Raw genomic sequence first — 20310 nt, forward strand, 5'->3', positions numbered from 1 at the left:
TTTAAAATGTAATGAGGATCAGCACGGTCCCACAACACGTCTTATCATTCCAAAAGAAGAGTTGGGAGAAAAAGAAAAAAAATCGAACATCTCTCCACCCCTGTTCAACTTCACTGCTAAATCAAACACATGGGGAAAAAAAATGACCAAAAAAGAGTCATGTGTAATTTGATGGTAATGAAAAGTGATATCAATTGATAAGAATACATTTTCATAATTTTTACATTATCTTCTTTTAAAAAGGGATCACAATGGTAGGAATAGAATGTTGTTAAAAAAAAAAAAAGACTTTTAAAAAAATTCCACTTTATATGAGGTACCTGAAAGAGTCAAGTTCATAGAGATGAAAGTAAAATCGTGGTCAGCAGGGGCTGGAGGGAGGACTTAGGGGGACTTATTGTGTATTGGATATAGAACTTCAGCTTGGGAAGATAAAGTTCTAGAGACCAACAGCGGTGGCAGGTACACCAAAAGGTGAAGGTACGGAACACCACCGAACTGCACACCTAAAAAATGGTTAAAAAGGTAAATCTGATGTAATTTCACCCCAAAATGAAAAACTTTACACACACACACACAAACATAACCCACCCACCAAATCCTGAAGAAAAATCATACAGATGATCTTTCTCATTTGCTCAAATTGCAGAAGTGTAATTCCTCATAGTGGTCTGTCAATGTGTCCTTTCAAATTAAGACGGTAAAGAACTTGAAAAATACAAAATGAGGTATTCCATGTGCAAGTACTTTGAAGGACCCAGGGCCGAAAGAGATATGTCAAATAGGGGCCCAAGGTGGTACAATACAAAGGGCACAAACCTGGCTCATCCTGTGACCTTTCCCCGCCCCCCCACCCACAGTGAGAATCCCCAAAGGGTAAAAACCAGAAGGAAATCAAAGATCCCTGTGGTTCTGAGACCCAAACCAAAGCCACGCCTACTTCCAAACGATTGCCAAAAAAAAAAAAAAAAAAGAAGAAAAAAAAAAGGGGGGTGGGAGAAAGTAAGTCAAGGAAAATTTATGAAAGTGCAGACTCTCAGACTTGCGGGGAGCCTTGTGATCCTGCCAGCTTATTTTACAGATGAAAATACTGGTAGAGAAAGAAAGCGAGACAGAGAGACAGAGGGAGAGAGAACACAACCCTAGTCAAGTACCTGACAGCTTCATGAGAAAATCAGACGCCATCTTAACAGAGATGTCCTGGCTGAACAATGCTGCCGCACTGTTGGCCACATACTCGGAGGGGTCTTTCAGCTTTGTGTGGTTGGCGGGCCTGTCGGCGGCACTCAGGGTAAAGGAGGCGGGCAGGCCGTTATCTTCCTTGGGTTCCTCCTTCACCAGCAAAGGCGAGACGCCAGCCCCACCCTGGCTAGTCCTCTCTGGAGTGTTAGACGTCATCACGGTCCCCACTAGCTCTGTCCCTCCTCCTTCCCTTTGCTGCCCCAGGCAGCCACTGTCACTGAGGTGGGGAGATCCCTTGACATCTGGGTCTGAGGTCTCCTCCTTCACCTTGGCCTCTGTCCTCAGGAAGTGCTGGTGGCAGCGCATGTGGAGTTTCAGGCTGAAGTGGCGAGAGGAAGTGAAAGGGCATAGCTGGCACTGAAAGGTCTCTCCCCGGTCCTGGTGTTGGTGAACCTGGCGGAGAAGCAAGAAGAGTGAGCTCGGCGACCTGCGTTCAGGGACGGTGCCCGCCGCACATCCACACTCCCCATCCACGACTCCCTCACCCAGCACAGGCCCCCCCCAGGAAGAAGACAAACACTCATGAAGTGCTCCAGGGCATGAGGTCGATCCCCAAACACAAAGCAGGTCCACCAGGGTAAGAGTCCATTATCAGATCTGCCTGCCAAGGGACGCAGCGCCGGGCAGAAACCGCCTGATAGTTCAGTCGTCTGATCTCGGTGGCTATCTTCCGAGAAAATATTACAAACCCAGCACAAATTCAACTTATATAATTATTAGTTAGGGGTCAAAAGAGGTAACCTGTCAAGTAATTCTTCTCACAATAATACTTTGCATGTACCCAATTACGGTCACCCAGAGAATTAGCTATGTTTTGCAAACATCATCTCAATTTTCAAAAACGCTGCTCTTAGGTAATGAAGCATGTAGGAAATTGATACCTCCTGGGTCTTCCCATTTCATAGACAGGGAAATGGAGACCCCCAGAAGAAGTGGCTTGAGCAAAAATTACATAGGAAGAAAGGAAAGCAGGAGAAAAATCAAAGGTCTGACCCTCACCAAACATTCTGAGCAAGAGGAAACCGGTTTTTCCAAACGTGGTTATAATATCACGCTCTAGATTCTGCTGTCGCAGTGAGAGAATGCAGACTTTTAAATGCAGTTCCAGTCTTGCGTGCACGCGATACCTGTAAAACTAGGAGAAACTTTTTCTTCCTTCCTGTCACTACCAAATTTAGTGCTTGAAAAAGTGAGGAAATCATTGCACTGGCCCGAGCCAGGCTTTGAGCTGGCAGGTGCTCATAAGCTTGTAACTTCCCCATTCATCTCTGCCAATGCACTTCAGTGCTGACCTGCTACACGCTGCTATTTCAGGACTGGCCCTCCCTGGAGTAGAAACTGCCAATTGTGTAGATTTGGGCCAAATGATTTGGGGAATCGTGGGATCTGGACAAACAAGAATGTCAGTGACTGGAATTCAAAATCCAAACAAAACTGACCTCGTGTCGTTCAGGGGTGACCCGAGGGGGACTTGAACCCTGGTCTGCGCTGAGGTTAAAGGCACGTTCCTTAACTCGCTGCACCACCTGGGCCCTCTGTGTGGGTCTCCCTTCCAAGAGACCAAGTTTTACTACAGCTGTTTATGCCTTCTGAATGCAATCCAAAAGCATTCTTCACCAGCCAAAACATACTTTTAAATAATGTTAAGTGACCAACAAAAGCAAAGAAATTAAAAGTTAATGGTGAGATCCTGTTGCTACAGCACCCCACTGTGGCTTTCTGAAAAAAACAACAGAAGAGATTCTGGGTCCCCCAAAGCCTGAGTTTATCAACAGAAACAACCATAAAAACTTCAGTTGCGGCCAAAAGGCTCCCCTCTGCCCAGGCAGAGGGCAGAGGTGGGGAAACACCCTGACCGACAGCCCTGGCTCTGAACACCGCCGCTCTCTCTTCTTTTCAGACAAAGGGATTTCATTTCTCATTTACTTTCTCACAGAATCCAGAAGATTCCCCACCAGTTCTTCCACCAGATTCCTACAGGGACAGGCACCTTGGGGGCCTTGGGTCACAGCGCCGCTCCCCCCCGGGGCTCCTGACAGGTGCTGCCAAAGGCATGCCCAGAACCAGGTGATAAAGGTCACCCAGAGGAAGGCTCCCTGTGAGGGCCATGCAGGGGGGCGGATTCCGTTTCAGAGGTGCCCTTCCATCTCCTGACTCCACAGAGCACAGAAGCTAATCCAAGAACAGAAGCTCCGGAAGCAGCTTCTGGAAGAAGGAAAAGGACAGAACAAGAGCCCAGGTTCCAAGACAGAAAGGAAGCCCTGGCTGAAAGGCTTCTGTGTGCAGTCGTTCACGTGGCTTTCCCACTAGAGCCTGGCCTCGTGTTTAGTGGTGGAAAAATCAGTGCAAGTGGGAAGGAGGGACAGTGTGGGGCTGACTTTGCACTTACGACTCTATTTGAGCTACACCTTCCCAATGGGACGAGAGCTCACGTGCGGCCTTTGAGAGAAGCACGTATCCTCCTGTGGCCTTCTCTCCAACAGAAGAGCACTTTTCTATGACCATTTTATTCTCTTTAGCCTAAGGCTGGCTTGAAAGGCCCTCTTAGTCGGCTAATGCGAAGAAATGCTCATCTAAAGCATGCCATTCTCTCCAGAATCACTCACTCCCTGATCCCTGGCCACCAACAGTTCCTAGACGTCATCAGAACCAGCCCTTGGTAGCAGAGAGATGCCTGGGGGGTGGTATTTCAGAGCTTGCAGAAACTCTGGGAAATGTACAGTCCATCCCCGAGGGGACTGGGCCAGGCAGGCGAGGGTCTTCCTGGGGACTCACAGCAGACCAAGGAGGGGCAGAGGGCAGCGCCCGGCCTCTGGTCCAGCTTCCTGCCATTACTTCATTAGGGTTCTCTATCCTGGCAGCCCTTCTCGCCTTTTCTGCTCACTTTTAGCTTATGAATTTCACATTGAATTCCTGTATGCTCAGTCATCCAGGGAAGTTGTAAAAGACTTAATGGAAATCTAAGATAACCCCGAGGAAGCTGGAGGCATTTACAAGCCCCTGCTGCCGTTGGTCCTAAAAACATTTGCACAGTATATCCTGGAAGAAAGGTGGCTTACCAAAAAACGTGGCACCTAGTAGGCCCACACCTAGTAGTAAGTACTGTACCTGTCAAACAGAGAAAGCAGAACTCCATTTTTCTTAATTAAATTTGTATAATCAATATAGAAGATCATGCATGGGAATTATAACGGTTATTTCTGGGTGGAGAGATGAATGGCTAATTTCATCTTATTTTTCAGTTTTTCTAAAGGCTCGTTACTAAAGACAGGTCACCAAGAGAGAAAAGCAATAGAATTTATTCTAGAGCAATTTCTTATACCATCTCATTCATTATTTCTAAATGTAAACATTAATATGCACACAGGAGGATTTGGGATAATGATTATTAGCTACATTTACTGAAGGTCTCTTCTCCAGGCTGGGTACTGTATTAAGTGCTCTCTGTGTATTATCTCATTTAACTCATAACAACCTCATGGGAGAGGCAGCATGATTATTATCTCCATTAGTGGAAACAGGTTTTAAGAGGTTAAGTGAGTCTTCCAAACTCTTGCAGCTCCTAAGTCATCGAAGTGAGACTTTTTTCTTTCCTGAACCCACAGTGTGAGGTCTTGATCTTTGACTACAGTGTTCCTGCTTTTTACAGCAAAATTCATTTTAGAAGATACATCATACATCCATATTTATAGTTTCTGAAGAATGCAGCAGAGGCTACCTATGCATAAGACCACAGCCTTTACATTTCTGTTAGACTAGATTTGTAAAATTGGGCAATGTTAAAGTATGTCTAATCAAAATAAAATCATGATCTCTTTGATTTAAAAAAAATAAAAACTAAATAAAGACCCATAAGGGAGGTGGCGAGGCTGGAAAAGAACGTACACCTTTGATGAAATTAAACTTGCATGATCCCTTTCTCACGCTTCCCTTATCAAAAGCTCAAGTCAGAGCTCAACAGGTTAGGACACCAGGAGTTTGAATAAAGTAGTAATTTCACACAACTGCTTTATTGTACTGGTTATTGATTTGTTCTGAAAGCATTCCAAGACCCCACGACCCGCAGAGCCCTGGCGGCTCTCATCTGTAACACTGTCATGGCCATGAGTCTGTGTCATCAAGGCACCCAACTCATCTCCCTGTAGTTTCAGGGTCAGTAGTTCCTGCTATTGAAAACCCAGCTTTTTTCCCCCCTGGGTTTATAAATAGGTTGTTTTAAGTGACCCTGAGCTGAAACCAAGCTTACAAGGTGTCAGGCTAGATGCAAGTTTTCTGCTCACTGAAGCTGTAAATTCACCAGGCCTGATTTCTAAACACAGCTAAGGAGGCAGTAACTAAAACAAGTTTTTGTTGCAAAGGCAGTTCCTTTGAAGTCTCATCTTGCTAATGAAATCCAATTTGGCAGGTTTCAAAGATGGGCTTTTCCTTTGGGGAGAGGTGATCGAGGATGAGGAGGGTTAGAGCCATAACCCAAGTAAACACAGGAAAATCCAACTCACTAGAGCCCCTGGTTAAGTGAATTCTGAAGATGAAGGGCACGATACTCCCAGGAGAAAAAGGCAAATGATAGAAAACAAATCACATCATGGATTTAATTGGTTTTTTTTTTTTTAATCTTCTAAGCTATTTCTTAAAGTCAATAGAAGTTTTGTTCCATCACACTCTTTTAAGAGCTACAGTTCAGAACAGGGATTACTGATCTATTCCGAAGGCTCAGACTACAAGATTTCAAAATAAGCAAATATCTTAATTACATACATACCCTGGGCTTATTTCAGGAAGGGAGACGGCTTGTAAATAATGTCAACAGTTGAGCCCTACTGAAAATATCAGTGAAATATCACTGTCATTATTAAGATGTTCAGTGGCAGTTATTAAAATTAAGTTACTGCCACTGAGCATTTATTTAATTTTAATAACTGCCACTGACCGTTTCTGTGTCAGACATTTTGCCGCTATCACCTCCTTTAATCCTGATGATAGCTCTTCCAGACAAGCACCATAGCTCCCATTGAACGGATGAGAAAATTGAAAGCCTAAGGAATAACTTGCTCAAAGCCACATGGCAGGAAAGTTGCATAATAAGACTGAAATTCACATCAATCAAATTCAAAAGCTCATGCTTGAAGTTGAGTCAAAACGTAGAATCAGTGAGGTCTTCTAAGAAGATTTCTCCATGACCAGGTTTTCCCCTATGTCGCATAAGGGATTCTAGTCAATTCTCTACATGCTTATGACAGACTTGAGCTTTCCAGTGGTTTGGGACATCGAAAATAATGTCCTACACCGACAGCCTCACAGAGGTCACTCAGTCTTGTCAGCATTGGTCCCTTAGCAAAATAAGATAAAAACCCAGGTGCCTTTCAGTGTCTGGACACCTACAAGGTGTCCGGGGAGCTCTTCTGGGTTTGCACAGGTCTCTCCAGGAGGCAGGCAGGCCCAGGAGCCCTGTCTTTGGTGCTCAGGCCCAGTAGCTCTTGCTGGACTCCACCTTTCCTGCTTTTTCCCAGTTCCTCCTCCCAACACCCCCAGAAATGCGTCACCACGCAAGGCCCAGGTGAAGCCGTTGTTCCTCCATAAGAAAGGACAGCTCTACGCTACATTTATTATCTGTCTACTGAAGAGTCTGCCTTAAGCTCCTGGCTGTAAAGTGCACTGGCACTGGTGGTTGTAAAGAGACCCTTCTCAGTGGTCCTCATTTGTATTGAATTCTACCTGCTACGCTGAGCACCGTCTCCGGCCACAGCAGTCTCCTGCTCTAGACTGTGTGCAGGGACCCTGGTGGCACCTGCCTCTCTCTGGGGTCCGACCGCAGGTGGCTTACCTTCATGTGGGATTTGAGATTGTCCTTGCGAGCACACCGGAATGGGCAGAGCGGACACTGATGACTTTTTAAACCTGTGTGGATCACCATGTGCCGCTTCCAGTAACTCTTCCTTTTTATAACCAAACCACAAATCGGACACTGGAAAGGCTTCCCGCTTTCCTCTTCTGAGGCTTGGAGGAAGGAGAGAAAAGGAACGTCAGGGAAAACAAGTAGGCACATTGAACCTGGCACCCATGCCCATACGCTGCTGCATAAAAAGCACAATAAATGACCTAGGGTTTGTTTTTTTTTTTTTTTTTTCCCCCTTTGATGATTCCCAGATTTTACCAGTGGGCACATTTTGTGACTGCTTTGCTTCAGGTAGAAACCCATGTTCACCTAGTCACTTCTGCCTGGGTCCCACTGGCCCAACTCTGACCATCCCGACTGAGGGGTCTCCCGGGAGAGGGCCATCCCTCTCTTAGGAGGGCCCTGAGAGACCTGCAACCTGCTGGTTCAGGGCCCTCCATGCCCCCTCGGCCACCACCGAAGGCTGAATTCAGGGCTTTTGTTTCCTGAAGTTAACCAACAAGCCTGAGTCCCCTCCTAGTTCCCCGCTATGGGAAAGGGTGAGAACTAAAGACAGACCCAATGGGACGGAGAATAACGCTCTGGTCCTCTGAAAACCAAACAGCTATCATCAACCTCACAGGCTGAACTCCAATGGAGACAGATTTTCGGATCCCCACTGCTGACTTGTTTAACGGTGGCTTGTGCAGATAGATGCTGCTGCCAATTTAGCCATCAGGGGGCCCCGAGGTCAGGGCTTTTCATCCTCTTATTTCTGTCCCTCTGGTGGCTACTGACAATGCGAGCCGTCTTCCTTTGCTCTGGACTGGGCCTCACTGTCTGCTTTGGGAAGAGCCACACTAGGCCACCACAAATGTTTCCATTTTTCAAGAAAGCGAACACACCAGCTCCCCCTCCAAGCAAAGCTCGGATCATCTCTTCCGCCCCAGCCCCACGGGGAGGCTCTCTGCTGCGACTGTACGGCTGAGCGTCTGGTCCATCGACTCACACTACAGAGCAGCACACTAACCTCGGGACGGGGGGACTCGGGAATGACACCACGGAGAGCTGAAGGCTCCGCTGTTCCTTTCTAAAATCATGAGGAATCCGAAATATTTCCAAACCAGAGAAACATTCAAAAAATAATAATAATAAACTACACGAAGCCATTTAAAATGAACTGATCTCCATCTAATGTGGTAACATGTCCGAGATATTAGGGTCAGAGGATAAAGCGAGACACAAAACCACATGTCCAGGGTGAGCCTATGTTTATTCTCTAAAAAAAAGAGAAACCAACTGCTGCTGGAACCATCGGGTAAAAGATTCATAGGGAACTGATTTATTTATTTATTTATTTTTGGAACTGGGGGTTGAAGTGGATGCTTAACCACTGAACCACATCCCCAGACCTTTTTATTTTTTGTTTTGAGATGGTAAGTTAATGCTACGTTGCCAGGGCTGGTCTTGAACTTGCCGTCCTCCTTTTCTTAGCCTCCTGCTGGGAGAGCAGTGCATGCCACCCCACCGGGCTGACAGGGAACATGATAAAGGGTGGATCAAACAACACTCAGCATCACTAGAAATGAGACAGGACTGTGTGCCTCCTGATAGGCCATCGATGAAATATTCCTATAAAAAAATTAATTAAGCCTCTAATCAGCAGTTTACCAGAAATACATGTTTAAAAAAAATAATAATAATAAGTTAAACCCACCCAGGGAATCAGCCCAATCCAGAAGGTGGGAATTCCTCAGGGGAAATGACCCAATTTCTTCAATATGTAAATGGCATTTTAAAAAGGGAAGGGATTATGGACTTGAAAAAGTCTTAAGGGATAATATATAAGACAAAGGAAAGGTGGGAGATTTATCTGGATCCCATTTAAACAACGCAATGGTTAAGAAAAGACATTTTTGAGATTGTGGAGGAAATCTTGATCACTGCCTGGTGTTCCATAATACCACCATAGATCCCGTTCGATGTGACAGTAGCAAGGTGGTTATTTTTTCCAAGTCCTTATCTTTTGGAGATATAAAAATACGAAAGTATTTACAAGCCAACGGACATGGTATCTGGGACTTGCTTTGAAATATCTGGGCAAGAAAATAACAAAGAGGGAGTGGAAAAATCGGCATGAATAAATGAAACAAAAAATGACATCCACGTATCTGCATGAACGTTTTCTGGAAGTGCACCCAAGAAACCCCTCGGCAGTTACTGCGTGGATGAAAGGGCAGTTTGGGGTGGAAACCTGCATTTTTCTCTTTCTATCCTTCTGTGCTGTTTGAATTTTTAAATGCACACATCACTTTCTAAATTTTAAAAGGAAACATCCCAAGTGTATACTTTAAGATAATCTCACACTTATTGAGTCAATTGACTTTCTACTCTACATGCAAAGGGCCACTTGAAGTGGACGGAGTCCTGGAAGATTCTGGAATAAAGTTATGGAATTCAAGAAATGCGGTTTTACCGAGATGGGTATAGGTGACACTGGTTAGTTTCACGGAGCAATTTGAAGAATCCTGTGACTAAACCTGTGCCCTTCAGGCCTGTATGGTCCGGCTCCTTGCAACGTGTCGGCTGCGGGTACTCCCTTGCTTGAATGGGGTGGGGTGGGACTGAGGTGCCCTTTCACTGGGGGAAAATGCGCTTGTGCAGGCCTGGGGTAAGAATCCTTGCTCTCGGTCGACAGTGCCCATCCGTCTTCTGCCCCCGTAGGCTTTTCTCTTTCTTCCCTTCATTTTTATTTCTCGATCCTGACATCTTGGTCACAAGCCCTCCGGCTGAACAACAGATCTGAGAGAAAGGCCCGCATCGGGACCCTAGGTGAGAAAACGGTCCTTCAACAGAGGGGAAAGAATGACCGTGATGCCAGTTTGGGGTTGGAAGGACATCAAAGAGAAGGAGATACAAACAGGCTGCTCCTGGTCCCCAACTTCAGGAAGTATTTCCCACTAACCCTATCTTGCCTAATTTTACAGAACTACCTAGGAGAGGGGGAAAAAAAATACGAGATGTCCTCCACTAGTCAGAGACTGAATGGCACACCAGAGGAAGGCCAAAAGAAGACATGAACTAGAAGAACAAATAGGTCTAGATGGCAGGGTCCCCTACCACCTTGCCTTGCCTAATACGACCAATGTGCTTCCTAGTCTCTCGGACACCTTCCCAGCCACCACCCTAATCAACGACTTTATATTTCAAGTGTTATGCTAGAGTATACTACATTAAATCCTGCATATTAGTATTTCATATAAATCCATTTCATTTTGGAGCTAGGCTTCCTTAGTCTTAATTAATACCAGAATATGTATGAATTGTGCACGAATTATGGTATCCTTGGGTTGACTGGGAGAAAAATTAGAATCCTCACAATAAGAATAAATGCAAGAAATGTGGCCAGTTACACTCCTATAACTGGAAGGTCTAACTGATCAAGGCAGCATAGAAAGAAAATAGAAGCTAAATGGCAAAAGTCAATAGAAGACAAAGACTGATTTTCAAATTTGGCCAGTAATCTCCCCTAGTAACATTTACATTTTTATTTATTCAAGGAGGAAATGTCACATTTTAGTAGGACATCCTCCATGTGTACCTGATGTTAACTACTTCGGAGCAGGAGGAAGCAGGAATGCGTTCTATTTCCTAGGCCAAACTATTTTCAGGGAACTGAGAGCTATAAATTTTCACTCTGATTTAGCGCTCAGGGAGATATGGTCACTTCCTCACGATGAACCATGCGTTCTTGGGGCAATGGGACTGAAATGTTCGTGATTTTACCTAGTTGACAACAGCCTGATAAACAGCTTCTCTTCTTCTTCTTACTAACTAGTTAGTAACCGTGCAAACAAAACTAAATTCCACCAAATGCTAATAGACCCAGTGGGAGCGAGAGCTGCTAATTTGCTCCTTTGGATAAACCCCGTTCTCTTTATAGGCAATCATATTATTGGAATAAAAGAGATAATGAATGTATATAAAACGCCTGTCACATGGTAAATGGAAGCTCTTGGTAGTGGCAATTGTTGCAGTGATAGCAATGACTATAAACTCTAGGTGTACCTTCCAAAGCAGAAAACTCATCCTCAGAGCAGATGCAAATTGAAACAACTGACAGCACATAAAAAATACGCAGCTCCAGGCCCGGCCCACCATGGAAATGAAGGAATGGGAGTCCATTGTACTGCCAGGAGAGGGTCTCACTCAGCCTAGACAAACCCCTGATGGCCCAATTCAGCTCAGCAGGGGTAAAAGAGATGGAAGAGATGGAAGGGCAGAGGAAGAAGGAGGAGAGGGCCGTGGCTGGGGCAGGGACTTACCTTACCTTTGTGTTTCCAGCAACGTTAACAGTGCCAGGTCTGACACAGGTTCCCCCTGGTCAGTGTCGTTGGCTGTGATGAGACCACACGGAAAGGGCTGGGCTGAGGGGGCCAGGTAAAGCCCCAGCTGGGAGTGGAGGGGAGAGGTGCAGGAGGTGCCAGGAAGTCCCAGTGGACCAGTGTAGCCCCTGGGCTGATGCCTCTCACACAGCAGGCCAACACCTGGCCTGAATGGATGGACAGGTGAGCAGGTGGATCTTGTACTCAGGCCTCAGCCATCTCCAGAAATGAACTCGGAACAGCTGATGTTAATAATGGACAGTGTGGACTATACCTTTAATAGAGGACCTGATACATGCTCAACTATCCGCCATGGACAAGTTCTGCCCAAAGCAGAGGTGACCTTGTGGGAGGTTTGATCGGGAACTTTAAGAAGCCACACATTTCAATTCAAAAATAGGAAAAAAAAAATGTTTGTTTTGAGTTAATAGACAATTAGGTTAGGAAATAAGCAGTAAGTAATTGCAAGGTGTGTTAAAAAAAAAAAGGAGGAGGAGGAGGAGGAGGAAGAGGAGGAGGAGTAGAGGAATCTTAGAGATAATTCCAAACCAGCCCAATTTACGGATGAGGAAACTAAACTGCGGTAGTATGTTTAAAATTTTTCTGCAAGTGACCTAGTGGCATGGCTAGGATTAGAGCCAATCTCTACATTTCCAATTGGGTTTTCTACCCTATTGTCTAAATATAAGTCCACAAAACAACAAAAACAAACTTTGATAGGACTAAAAAAAATATTGTTAATCATGGAGAGTTTTAGTCGCTTAGGTATTTTCTAAACAAATGTCATTGTTCTATAGACTTTGAAATCAAACTTTCTCTGGGTAAATGTTATGTGGCAATTTGTAGAAAGTCAAGAGCCTTTGCAAGTGAGTAAATCTGCATACAGACCTGGCCACACACACAGAAGTTCAAGATGCCAGCTGACCTTGTAAGCGCATAATCCATGCATCATTACCATCTCCACTTCAGACTTTCAACACCACTGGTGCACATCTGTGTAGGATAACCTATCTTCCCTTCTAATAATACGCATGGATATTATTAAGGATACAAGTAATATTATTTCTAATAATATACATGGGTATTATAGTGAATAGAAACAGTATTATTTCTAATAATATACATCTTCTAGTGGAATTTATTGGGTGTATATCTCAAATGCTATTTCAGGTCAACAAAAAGCAAAATCGTGTTAGCAAAGGATATCAATGGGTGTACCTGCTGTTATTCATGCTGCCATTATCAATGCATACTCTAGCAAGTATTCAACAAAACTAAGGTACAAGTCTGATATTGACAATCAGCCTAAGTTTAAATCTTTAGGGGACTATCACTGAGATTAGTGACAGTTCTGAATCTTGGTTAAAAAGTGAATTTGCCAAACGTTCATATATGTGATCACTCACAGATTAAGGCTATAATAAGCATGGATGAAAATATCAGGAGAGGTCATCTCCTGCTCTGAACTTTCTATGCTCCTGCAATAATTTTAATCACATCCCATAAATATGAAAGGAAACAGAATCCGGAACACTCTTATGCATTGACCCAGGAAACAGTTTCAGCTCTCTACTGTGTGAGACCAAGTTGCATGTAAGTATATATATATAAATTTCATTCGGGACCACGGGGTGTTCTGGAGACCCTCTCTCTGAAACTCTCCCTGGTATTTCTTTAACTAGGAGCTTGGCACCCGGGACTCTTGTTGGCCTTCTACAAGAAACTTTGTCTTGAAAATAAAAACCATTTATTTTATTCTTAGCTGCAACAGAACAGTAGCTTCAAAGAGAATTGAGTCAATGTGTGACATTTATCTTTATAGCAAACAGACATCATTTTCCCTCTATCGTGTCCCCTTTCAGAGAAGCAGTGTAGCATGTGCTGGGGGGTGCAGGGTCACATGAAAGAAACCTCCTGCTCCAGTGTCACATCTCTGTGGCGGGGTGGAAAGGCTACCGAGTGGTGGACTCTTAAGGAATTAAATACACCATGACTCGGCAACAACAAAATCCTGTTCAAAAAAGAAGAATAAGGCCAGACCTAAAAGACACTTTTTTTTTTTTCATGGTTTGGACTTCCCTCGACCTAAAGAAGGTCAAAGCAATGCTGGTGTCTAAATTACTCAAGACGGGATCATCTTCTCCGGTGCACAGCTCTTTGAGCTCTTTGGAACTCTAGCATCAACTTTATACGCTCTTTTTGCAACATTTTGGGAAACAGCTTTTAAAAAATTAAAAACTGAAATCAGGAGGGTGTGTATTTTATTTTTGTGGCTTTACATTTGTGTGTGGCCAGGAGGTGAAGGTGGAAAGCATATTATCTGTTTATTTAAGTCATTAGGCAACAGAAACTCTTATCCCTGCTAGGAGAAGTCAGCCCACCTATTTTGAATTAAGATTTCTTTCTAAAATGCAGAGAAAAAAAATAATACTAATGAGAAATGTTTAAAAACAGGGCTGTCTGTTTGCTATAAAGATAAATGTCACACATTAACTCAATTCTCTTTGAACCATACTCTTATAATCCTTCTTAGGTAAAGTCGGAGTCCTATTGGAATCTAGTTCCCAGGTTGCCCTGAGATCAACAGTATAGTGTGGAAGCTGGCGGGGTGGAGAGTGGGAGCCCTTCTACTCCGCAGACTGCAAAATCAGTGATCATGAGGATCAAGTCTCTCATGGTGAAAAGATAAATAAAATCACTCGATGGATTCCTTAACTCACCATCAAGCTGGGCTGCCGAGGAGCAATGACATTCACCTTAACTGAAGAGCTCCCTGGGGCCAGTCCATCCAAGAAAGACGCAGAACCTGGGCCGAGGATGTGTCCACATGGACGCAGAACAATTTCAAGGGCCTCGTGGTTTTGAATCTTTCCTCTTGAATGAGTTTTTTAAAAATGAAAGATTCTTTTTTAATGTAATTACTCCACGGATGGAGTTGTTTCACGGGGTCTTGGAGTGTGCACAGAGGCATGGGGAAACAGGGCTGGGGGGCTGGGCAGGGGTCACTCGGCAGGGGTCATCCAGCCCAAATCTGAGGAGTTCCTTTCCCTCTTCTTTTGACTTGAACATTTTGAACATTCACTAAGATATTAAGTGTTTCAGCAAAAGAATCGATTCAGTAAAAAGAAGAGGGGGAAAAAATGATCTTTCTAAGATCTCCCATGTTAAATACTGCTGAGAAGACCTTGGAGATGTTGGCCTGGGCTAAGTGCATCTAAATTAAAAAGGGAAAACATGTTTTTTACCCTCGGGTGCACATCCTACAACAAAACAAACAAACAAAAAGCTTGTGACCCCTTTCTCCTCTTTACATGCTTCTAATCATTTGGGTGAAAAAGTTACATTTCACAGCCATTCCTGGCTAATCCAGAGACCACTTTAAAATAACAAAGCCGCTATAAGTTGGCCTTCAGGAAACATGGTTTTATCACTCACTTCTTTCCAAGCCTCTAGTCAACTAAGTTTATTATTAAATTTGTATAAGCTTTTCCAAGTAACTAGTGTCCAGACAAAATTGTCTTGCAAAGAGCATTCATACATTTATGCAATGAGTGGAATCAGAGAATATACACAGAGCCTTCCTTCTCTCCGCCACTCTAAATAAAATTTCTATAAATCTGGAGTGATGTATTCCACTGCAGCATTACCCAGCTCCCTCTCCTCTTCTTGTTTCCTGACTGTATCCATGTTTCTCCTTCTTTCACCAGATGGCAGGTGAGAAGTTACAAGAAGTGAAACTCAGAATTCATAAACACTTCGAGGTTTTATGGACACTTCATGAATACATCAAATTGATGTTAGCTGTGATCATTCGGTCCAGTATGTGCCGTCCCAAGCACTCTACCAATGTTGTCTCAGATAATTGAAAGTTGGCCAGACACACACAGTGGTGATGTTTATACCAATGAGCAGACACGCAGCCCACTTCCTGTTCCGGTCCGACAGGATATCCCTTAGGAGACATCCGAAACCCCTATTTCCATCCCCAGAAACGTGTATTTATCATGCACACAGCTTTAAAGCATACCAGCACAAAAAGTGACATTTCCATTGTGAGAACTCAAGTGACTAAATCTCTCCCTTGGATGATTAATTGTGAATGCCAAGGCTCTATGTGACAGTGACCTCTCCTTCGGAAAGATGGTCTCCCCTAGAAAAACCCACGATTCAGATTTTCCAATGCACATTCCTTCAGATTGGATTTGAACAACATAAAGCATTTGCAAGAAATGCTTGGATCATGTTTCACCATTATTTTTTTAAGAGTTCTTAAATGGCAAGAAATGATAGAATAGGATAAATAAAAGGTTTAAATTCTACCAAAAAAAAACCATAATAATAAAAATGCTCACATAAAAGTGTATATTGTGATAAATTAGGGCAGAGTAGTTAGTGATTATACAAAAATCCATTTGTACAGAGGCAGCAGGGCGCTCCCTTGCCCACTATTTCAAAAGCAGTGGTTTTTTCCCTCTGTGTTCAGTGATGCTTTGCACTCCATGACAAAGATGCTTTGATCTTCCCCATTAAATATATCTGGTATGGACCTAGCCTGAACTTGGTAAGGGGGAAAAAAAAAACCCAAAACTGTATGAAAGGGAGGGAGTACTGTATGTCTCTAAGATTATTCATTACCTTTCAAAAAGGAAGCTATTTGTGAAGTCTTTGTGTAACACACACATGAAAGACTTACTACGCTGCTTACTTAAAGTATTTGTTGTGCTCCTGCTTTTTTTTTTTTTTTTTTTTATTCCTTCCCCAACTCAGATGGGGACCCAACTGCAAAAGGCAATGAATAAGACCCGCAGCTGAGAGCCACAGACTTACCCAGTGACGGAAAGAAAAGATTCCATACCTGAACTGGAGGGTTTGGAAACTCTTCCCTTGGGAACGGGGAGTAACAATAATTCCAAGGACTGTGGCGGTGGCGGCAGGGGTGGTGGAGGTGGCGGTGGAGGTGGCGGGGTTACTTTTTCTGGCTTCTTCTCAGAAGGCGGTGGCGGTAGAGGGTCCTCGGGCAACAGGGATGACTTCTCGGCCAGGAGGCTGCCGGCAGCCCTTGCTGCGACCTCTTTCAGAAGGGCCGCTGAGGAGGTCATAGAAGCCAGGGACAGGAAAGAGCTGGCCGGAGGTGGGTGCTCCTGACCAGGAGTCAAACTTCTCTCACTGACCTTCTTGGACAAAGCTGCCAAGGTCGAACTGGCAGACTGGGAGCTAAAGGGGGAGGAAAAGGACTCAAATCGCATGGTCTCCTCCGTCCTGGTGAGAGATTTGTCCTGCAGAACAGCATTGGCTGCGGCTTTCAGCTTGAGGATGGCTGAATCCGGGGACAAGCCGCAGGTGGTGGTTGAGTTTGGCAACCACTTACCTTGATTCCATATAAAACGGTTACTTGGAGTGTATTGGTCATTCTGCTCCTGCTTCTCAGCCAGCTTCCTGGCCAGAACGCTGAGCTGCTGGGCATGATGGGACGGTGGGGAAAAGGAGAGGTTCGAGCCAATGTTCACAGGGGACTCCACTCGGCCATTGGCCGTGGCCGTGGCTTCGAGTTTGAGGGAGCCAGCCTCCAGCAGCCTCCTTAAGTTGCTGCTCAGGGGTTTATTGGAACCCGGGGGGTCATCTTCACACAAAGAAGACACTCCGGGGGAGAGGTGGTCTTGGCACTGCAGTGAGTCTCGCAGGACCTCACCATCGAGTGCCACCAGCTCCAGCGTGTGGCTGCTGGGAGTGGCACTTCCCAAGGAGGTGTCGGGGGAAGTGGACTGCTCCTGGATCCGGTCCTCCAGAGACAGCTTATAGTTCTCCTGGACTTCTCCATAGGATGCTTCTGACGGAGTCTCAGAAGAGTTTCCATACCAGTGCTCTCCTTCACTGAGTTCTCCCTCCGCCTCTTCCTGCCTACTAACATCTGGGGGAATTAAGAAGATCGGGTTTACTTCCAAAGTGAGCAACAAGTTAGTCTCAAGACAGCACATGGAGACGATGACAAGCCTTCCCTTCCCTTCCACCCAAGAACCCAATCAATGAAAGTCAGCAAGGGCCCGAAGAGCAGTCAGGAGCTGAATCAGGCACAGGCATGATGCTGAACAGGCAGAGGAACACACACCCCACGTACCACCTGTATTCATTTTTTCCAGTAATTATTCAGGGTAAGTTGGTTGGGAAAAGCAGAAAAGATAAAAAAAAAAAACAATCTGGTGAAGAAGTGACAGTGAAACAAAACAAAACAAATGGCTATTTTGAATGAATGGGGAAACAGAAAGAAAGCAGAACCCTTGCAAAAAAGGAGCACCCTATCTTCAGTAGAGCGTCAGAATTCAAAAGCAGCCTGGTAGATTGGGGAAACTGTTGGCCTTGAGACAAGACAGTGGGAATTCGCTTCCTCACTTTCTAACTCCTGACCTCAGAGGCAGGTCACTTACCTGGTTTTGAGGCTTCATTTCCTCCAATATAAGATGCACGTAACTTTTTCAAAAGCTTATCCAAATACGTTAACAATACTTGCCTGACTCCCTTCACTCTATGAAGCTTACATCCTAAAAAGCATGTGACCATGTTTTGCAAACAGTTGAGCACTGTATAAAAGCCAGATCTTATTAGCAACGCCATTCGCAATACCGATGCCCTGCCGCCACGTTCTGGGTGCTACTTGCTTGAGGTCTGAGATTTCAATCACCAACATGCTTGCCATGTCCTCAAAGCAGTGATCAGCGTGTTCCTTCACCCTACTAAGAATCCCCTTGAGATATTTCCTATTCATTAATTTACTGATCCGCCACCAGCTCTCCCACGGCCCCCATGCACCAGCTAAGTGGACTCTGCCAGTCCAGGAGCTCTTGGGAGCTCAGCTGCGTTTCTGTCTTTGCTCATGAAATCCCATCTGGAATGTCCTTCCACACCCAGCTCCAGGGTTTCTTCCTTGCAGTTCCCCCTAGAACTCTCAGAACGGGTCTCTCCTAATCCCTTCATTCACTCGTTGGACCCATAATGACGGGATACTTGTCGCATGTCAGGAATTGTTCTAGATTGTTCAAGACTGTATTCTAGATTGAACAGCATGAAACAAAAACTAAGACCCTGCTGTCTTGGAGCTTACGTATCAGTGGAGGAGAAAGACAGATGTTAAACAAAGTTAATAAATAATAAATCATATAGTATGCCAGAGGGGTGATAAGCGCTGAGAAAAACAAAACAGAAAACGTAGAGCAGGATAAAAAGAATGGATGCATGTTGTAATTTTAAATAGAGTGGACAGGGTGGGGCTTCACCGAGGCGGTGACATGTGAGCAGCTGTCCACGGGCGAGTGTTCCGCGTGGAGAGTCACTGTGAAAGCCCCAAGGACATACCTGACGGGTCCCTGGAACATCAAGGAAGCCAAATGGAGTGAGGGAAGGTCAAAGCAGTGGGAGGGGTGGTCAGAGGGCAGCGTGCGTGGGTGTGAGTGTGCAGCTGTGCTGGAGCAAGTGTGTGAGTGACACGCTCGCGAGTGTGAGCTGTGAGTCTTCTGCATTTGGTAAAACAGGGAGCCAGAGAGGGTGCTGGGTGGAGAAGCGGGATGAGGGGACTTACAGTGCCAAAGGACAGTCCTGGCTGCTGTGTGGGAACAGGTTGCAGGTACTGGGTGGGGCAGGGAGACCCAGGCAGGAGACTGAACCCAGGTGAGGGAAGGCGGGGCTCAGCTCAGGTGACACTCAGGAAGGGCCCTGAGTGCATATTTGACATTCTCTTCTTCTGTTTATAGTTTTTTCATATTTCCTATCACTTTAAAGTGTCTGTCTCTTGTTGGCTTCCTTCCTACAATGGTGCTCCTTGAGGACAGGGATTGTGCTTTATTTTCTGCTTCTCTGGCAGAGTTCAATGAAAGTTTCGGGACTGAGCCAAATTCCTCACGGTGCCAGGCTTTGCCACATCACAGGCTGTTTCTTTTCAGAATAGAAACAGCTAGAGCTAGTAATGCATGAACTACAAGCTAATACATTGATCTTCCCATGCTATTTGGAGAAGAAATGTCACAAGTGACAAATTCTCTTTCACTAAGCTAAAGTTCTGCAACTCTTTCCGGAGATTCTTTATTAAGTTATCAAGAAAATGTAAAATATCAAATGGAATTTGCTGGGGAAAAAGCAGGTAAAATTGAATTTTCTCTGTTAAAACCAGTCTGGTTCCTTGAGATTCGCCACATTTCCCTCTGCCCACTTGATTTCAAGATTTTTCATCTCTCCTGAAATTGGCGGTGACCCCAAACTCCTCAGCTCCCCAGTGGCTTCTCGGGGGAGGGGTGCTTTTTTACCAAGTGTCCAGCAGCCAACGTCAATTTTAACAATAGGGCTAATTTTATGTTTCTTTAGCAAACCACCTTTCTTGATTTCCGACTAAATATCGCATCCTTCCAAAGAATCAAATGGGAATTCTACTATAAATAGCCAAAGAAGTAAAAGACTTAAAAATCACTCCAGCAAGAATTAATTGATCACTCTTCTTCGATCTTTATGGATACTCATGAAATAAAAGAACGGGTACGTAAATGCTTCCTAATTAAATATTTTTATATTATATTTTTGTCAGATCCGGAGAGTTAAGCCTGGCCCTGAACCAGTACAGTAAGTGGCAGCTAACAAGGTCTATAAAGTCAGGTCTTGAGAACCGTAGTTACAAGCACACGACCGATTTTGTCATTTTAAATACACTAAAGTTTACTGATCAAATCAGAGCCACAGAGCCACTAAGAACTAAGGCCAGAACCAAGAATCCAAAATCTTTGCACTCCTGGCCCAGGAGCTCTCGGCAAAACTTGTCACCCAACCTGC

General features: G+C 44.7%; 1 protein-coding gene across 1 annotated transcript in view; it reads right to left on the minus strand.

Moving 5' to 3' along the window:
* The window catches only part of Znf827 (zinc finger protein 827), a 163264-nt gene that overhangs the window by 114433 nt on the left and 28521 nt on the right, over positions 1-20310 (minus strand). The window contains exons 2-4 of the mRNA XM_077803489.1: positions 16358-17410; positions 7067-7239; positions 1155-1635 (exon numbers count right to left, since the gene is read on the minus strand). Of these exons, the coding sequence (XP_077659615.1) occupies positions 1155-1635; positions 7067-7239; positions 16358-17410 (1707 nt within the window). The remainder of the gene's footprint in view (positions 1-1154; positions 1636-7066; positions 7240-16357; positions 17411-20310) is intronic.

Source organism: Urocitellus parryii, chromosome 10 (assembly GCF_045843805.1).
Source record: "Urocitellus parryii isolate mUroPar1 chromosome 10, mUroPar1.hap1, whole genome shotgun sequence".
Classification (NCBI taxonomy): Eukaryota; Metazoa; Chordata; class Mammalia; order Rodentia; family Sciuridae; genus Urocitellus; species Urocitellus parryii.